We start from the raw sequence: 6000 nt of genomic DNA, 5'->3' as shown, positions 1-6000 counted from the left end.
TTCTTCCATTTAACAATGATGGAGGCCACTGTGTTCTTGGGGACCTTCAAAGCTGCAGACATTTGTTGGTACCCTTCCCCAGATCTGTGCCTCGACACAATCCTGTCTGGGTGCTCTACGGACAATTCCTTTGACCTCATGGCTTGGTTTTTGCTCTGACATGCAATGTCAACTGCGGGACCTTATATCGACAGGTGTGTGCCTTTCCAAATCATATCCAATCAATTTAATTTACCACAAGTGGACTCCAATCAAGTTGTAGAAACATCTCAAGGATGATCAATGGAAACAGGATGTACCTGAGCTCAATTTCGAGTCTCATAGCAAAGGGTCTCTATACTTATGTAAATAAGGTATCTGTTTTTTATTTTTAATACATTTAAAATTTCTAAAAACCTGTTCTCGTTTTGTCATTATGGGGTATTGTGTGTAGAATGATGAGGAAAAACATTTATTTAATCAATTTTAGAATAAGGTTGTAACGTAACAAAATGTGGAAAAAGTCAAGGGGTTTGAATACTTTCTGAATGCACTGTAAGTCCAACCAATGCAAAACCTTGGCTTACTAAAGTATGCTCGGGAGTGGACACAAGGTTTTCGCTTCGAATCAGACAAATCACAAATCACCCAGAATATGTCCTCTGACAATCCTCAGTCAATCGCAGCCACAAAATTGGCTATATTAAAAAAATATGATTTTTGGTCTTAATTTAAGGTTAGGCATAAGGTTAACACTGTGGTTAAGGTTAGGGTTAAGGTTAGGTTTAAAATCTGAATTTAGAGAAATTGTAGAAATAGGCGGGGTTTATTACTTTGTGGCTGTGGTATCTAGTGACGATTCCCGCAAAGGCACATAATACATGCAAGAGACGATGTGGAATGTCAAAGCTCTACTGACTGACGGAAGACATACATCTAGAACCGTTTTATATTACCACTTTCTTTTATCGTTTTGATCACTACATGTGTCTTTATTTGTGAGTGAACAATTCCGTTTGTACAAAACATTAAAACAAGTGTGTCACCTTTGGATCCGGAAAACACGCCCACGATTGCTAACTGTACGCGCAGAGCAAAGCCATTGGACAATAAGGGCTGTCAATAGCGCATAGCTGCCATTCTTTCCGTTCTGTTCTGAGCTTGGCGAAGAGTTTGCAGATGTGTTTCAGCATGGGCAGTTGAAACAGCAGGACACTGCTCAATAGTGTAACTTTTACAGAATACTAAAATATTAATTTCTGATATACATATGGGAAATTGATAACTAATATTGTTGTACGGAAGCTAAGACTGTGCCGATTTTAGATTTTCATTCATTTGTTTTGTCTTGAACGACAAGGAAAATGCCAGTAGCAACTCTATTGCCTTTTACAGCTACCCCGAGTAGGAAGTCTGCCAGCCCGACCTCCTTTAGATTGACAGAGAAATTCATTTTGCTATTAGTTTTTAGCGCTTTTATTACGCTTTGTTTCGGGGCAATTTTTTTCCTGCCGGATTCATCGAAGCTACTGAGCGGAGTTTTCTTCCACTCGTCTGCGGTAGAAACCAACACGCGAACAGGTACGGATAGTGATTCAAACGTTGCAGTTGGGACCGACGAAAAGATATTAACCAAGATTAGAAAGGACCACGAAAAGGCTTTGGTTGAAGCAAAAGACACTCTCCAGAAACGACCAGACGAGATAAAGCAAGATATACAAGACGAGAAGGACAAAGTTTTGAAGGAAGGTAAAGGTGGGAAAGATTACAATAACCTACCAGTCATTGAATATGTTCGGCCACCCGGAGCAACAGGGCACGAGCCCTCCGATCCGGAAACCAAAGAGAGACGAGCAAAAATTAAAGAGGTGAGTGATAAAAAAATTATACTAATAAATAAAGACAACCAGAATGGCAACATTTGGTGTGTGTGGTTAGCTAGTTTCGCTTCCAATACTGCCTGCGTTTGCTATACTATGTAGCCTAATCGGCAAGTTCCTTGTACAGAACACACATTAATACAGTTATACGACTCTAGTCTGAACACAGCACAGGCATAATGTTGTCAGCTGAAACTTTGAACTAATGAATTTACTTTGTATCCAGATACACTGTAGAATTCCATCCTGTATTGATATGTTCTCAATATCATGCTTTTCATTCTCACCAGATTGACCAGAGTACATCCTGTGTACTCCTTGTCCTGTAGACAAATACAACATAGTCCATTTTATATATTTTGGGGCAACACTTTTACAGTGTACTGTGTAGCTCAGGGCAATGTATTGTTTCAAAATATATGCTTAGCCATTTGATTATTTCTAAGTGGTGTACTCTAATTAAGTGGTACACTATTAGACTATACTCACAGCAGTGTCCCTAACCCTAAGGACAGTGTAACAATAAGCAGGATTTGCGCATTGCTTATTACACTTACGGTAATACACAATACCAGCACTATGAAGTAAAATGTTACCTAGCTCGGTGAGTCTAACAACTGAGATTTGTGGAAACGAACAGTCTATTGTATTGTACATAAGTTAGGCCTAATTTTTTGCCAATGGTTGTGCAATGTCAGGATACAGGCACTACAACTGTAGGCTATAGGGGACATAAATCACACTACCTTTATATCTGGTTAGATGGGGCAAGCAGGTCTAAGGGCTCAGACACACCAGTAATGTTTGCTGGCCGAGACTACTTAGCACCTCTGAATTTGCGAACAGTGTGCACTGATTTTACTTGAAAAATCTACAGCGTGTGGTCCCTGAAACACAATCAGCAGACGAACGCTAGATCCACATTCAGTACAATGTGTGTGAACCTTTATCCTCCTGACAGACCTGTTTTTAAACAATGAATGAGCCAACCATTTCAGAGACACTCCCATTCGGACTGTGTTTTGCCAGGGACCTCACAATACGATATTATCACGATACTTAGGTGCCGATACGATATCTATTGCAATTCAATATGTACCACAGTTTATCATGTCTCTACAGTGCATTCGGAAATTATTCATATCCCTTGACCTTTTCCACATTTTGTTACGTTACAGCCATATTCTAAAATGTATTAAATTGTTATTTTTCCTCATCAATCTACACACAATACCCCATAATGACAAAGCAAAAAGAGGTTTTTAGAAATGTTAGCAAATTTATTACAAATAAAAAAACTTTAATATAAAATCTACATAAGTATTCAGACCCTTTACTCAGTACTTTCTGGAAGTTCTCCCATCTCCACAGAGGAACTCTAGAGCTCTGTCAGAGTGACCATCGGGCTCTTGGTCACCTCCCTGACCAAGGCCCTTCTCCTCCGATTGCTCAGTTTGTCCGGGCGACCAGCTCTAGGAAGAGTCTTGGTGGTTTCAAACTTCTTCCATTTAAGAATTATGGAGGCCACTGTGTTCTTGGGGACCTTCAATGCTGCACACATTTGTTGGTACCCTTCTCAGAATCTGTGCCTCGACACAATCCTGTCTCGGTGCGCTATGGACAATTCTTTCGACCTCATGGCTTGGTTTTTGCTCTGTGGGACCTTATATAGACAGGTGTGTGCCTTTTTCAAATCATGTCCAATCAATTGGATTTACCACAGGTGGAATCCAATAAAGTTGTAAAAACAGCTCAAAGAGGATCAATGGAAACAGGATGCACCTGAGCTCAATTTCGAGTCTCATAGCAAAGGGTCTGAATATTTTATGTAAATAAGATATCTGTTTATTTTTAATACATTTGCTAAAATAAAAAACAGTTTTCGCTTTGTCATTATGGAGTATTGTGTGTAGATTGCTGAGGATTTAAATAAAAAATGTGTCAATTTTAGAATAAGACACGTAAAAAATATATTGCTGTTTGTTGTTTCAAATATATTGCTCACTATATTATATGTCTGCAGTAGAGGGACAAGAGAGCCATAAGAATGCAAGTTTTAATCAGTTATGAAAGTGCTGAAAACATGTTGGCTCACCATTTAAGAGAAGATTGATGTCAAGCTATAGGAGGAGAAATACAAAAGTTTTGATGCAGTTACAGCCAACTAGTGCTAGCTAACGCAGAACAACTCACCACTTGTAAGAAACTTGGCTGATTTGTCACTCACACACATATACGTATACACACACACACACACACACACACACACACACACACACACACACACACACACACACACACACACACACACACACACACACACACACACCCATATAATAATATATATATATATACTGTTGAAGTCGAAAGTTTACATACACTTAGGTTGGAGTCATTAACTCGTTTTTCAACCACTCCACAAATTTCTTGTTAACAAACTATAGATTTGGCAAGTCGGTTAGGACATATACTTTGTGCATGAAGTAATTTTTCCAACAACTGTTTACAGACAGATATTATTTCACTTATAATTCACTGTATCACAATTCCAGTGGGTCAGAAGTTTACGTACACTAAGTTGACTGTGCCTTTAAACAGCTTGGGAAATTCCAGAAAATGATGTCATGGCTTTAGAAGCTTCTGATAGGCTAATTGACATTTGAGTCAATTGGAGGTGTACATGTGGATGTATTTCAAGGCCTACCTTCAAACTCAGTGCTTCTTTGCTTGACATAATGGGAAAATCAAAAGAAATCAGCCAAGACCTCAGAAAAAAAATTGTAGACCTCCACAAGTCTGCTCATCCTTGGGAGCAATTTCCAAACGCCTGAAGGTACCACGTTCATCTGTACAAACAATAGTACGCAAGTATAAACACCATGGGACCACGCAGCCGTCATAACGCTTAGGAAGGAGACGTGTTCTGTTTCCTAGAGATGAATGTACTTTTGGTGCGAAAAGTGCAAATCAATCCAAGAACAACAGCAAAGGACCTTGTGAAGATGCTGGAGGAAACGGGTACAAAAGTATCTATATCCATAGTAAAACGAGTCCTATATCGAAATAACCTGAAAGCCCGCTCAGCAAGGAAGAAGCCACTGCTCCAAAACCCCCATTAAAAAAGCCAGACTACGGTTTGCAACTGCACATGGGGACAAAGATTGTACTTTTTGGAGAAATGTCCTCTGGTCTGATGAAACAGAAATAGAACTGTTTGGCCATAATGACCATCGTTAAATTTGGAGGAAAAAGGGGGAAGCTTGCAAGCCGAAGAACACCATCCCAACCGTGAAGCACGGGGGTGGCAGCATCATGTTGTGGGGGTGCTTTGCTGCAGGAGGGACTGGTGCATTTCACAAAATAGATGGCATCATGAGGGAGGAAAATTATGTGGATATATTGAAGAAACATCTCAAGACATCAGTCAGGACGTTAAAGCTTGGTCTTCCAAATGGACAATGACCTCAAGCATACTTCCAAAGCTGTGGCAAAATGGCTTAAGGACAACAAAGTCAAGGTATTGGAGTGGCCATCACAAAGCCCTGACGTCAATCCTATAGAACATTTGTGGGCAGAACTGAAAAGGTGTGTGCGAGCAAGGAGGCCTACAAACCAGACTCAGTTACACCAGCTCTGTGAGGAGGAATGAGCCAAAATTCACCCAAAGCTACACGGAGAGATGACTCAAGTGGCGAAGTAAACTATAAAAATGAATGCTACACACGGCCGATCACATTTAACAAATCAAACATTTAAATACCGTTATAGAAGGTACAGATCAGGGCCTCCCGAGTGGCGCAGCGGTCTAAGATACTGCATGTTAGAGGCATCACTACAGACCCGGGTTCGATCCCGGGCTGTATCACATTTTGCCCAGCGTCTTCCAGATTAGGGGAGGGTTTGGCCGGGGGGGCTTTACTTAGCTCATCGCTCTCTAGCGACTCCTTGTGGTGTGCCGGGTGCCTGCAGGCTGACATCGGTTGACAGTTGAATGGTGTTTCCTCTGACGGGTTTAAGCGGGCTGGTGTTAAGAAGCGCGGGCTGGTGGGTCATGTTTCGGAGGACGCATGACTCGACCTTCGCCTCCCGAGGCCATTGGGGAGTTAGAATTTAATTTGGGGAGGAAAAAGGTGGGTAAACC

General features: G+C 40.9%; 1 protein-coding gene across 1 annotated transcript in view; it reads left to right on the top strand.

The window, feature by feature from the left end:
• Nucleotides 1-1157: 1157 nt before the first annotated feature.
• The window catches only part of LOC120024339 (mannosyl-oligosaccharide 1,2-alpha-mannosidase IA-like), a 180364-nt gene continuing 175521 nt past the window's right edge, over nt 1158-6000 (top strand). Inside the window, exon 1 of the mRNA XM_038968561.1 lies at nt 1158-1847. Within this exon, the coding sequence (XP_038824489.1) occupies nt 1344-1847 (504 nt within the window). The 5' untranslated portion in view covers nt 1158-1343. The remainder of the gene's footprint in view (nt 1848-6000) is intronic.

The sequence above is a fragment of the Salvelinus namaycush genome, chromosome 29 (assembly GCF_016432855.1).
Source record: "Salvelinus namaycush isolate Seneca chromosome 29, SaNama_1.0, whole genome shotgun sequence".
In the NCBI taxonomy this organism is placed as follows: domain Eukaryota; kingdom Metazoa; phylum Chordata; class Actinopteri; order Salmoniformes; family Salmonidae; genus Salvelinus; species Salvelinus namaycush.
The sequence above is the reverse complement of the archived record's forward strand: the minus strand, read 5'-3'. Positions and strand labels throughout refer to the sequence as shown.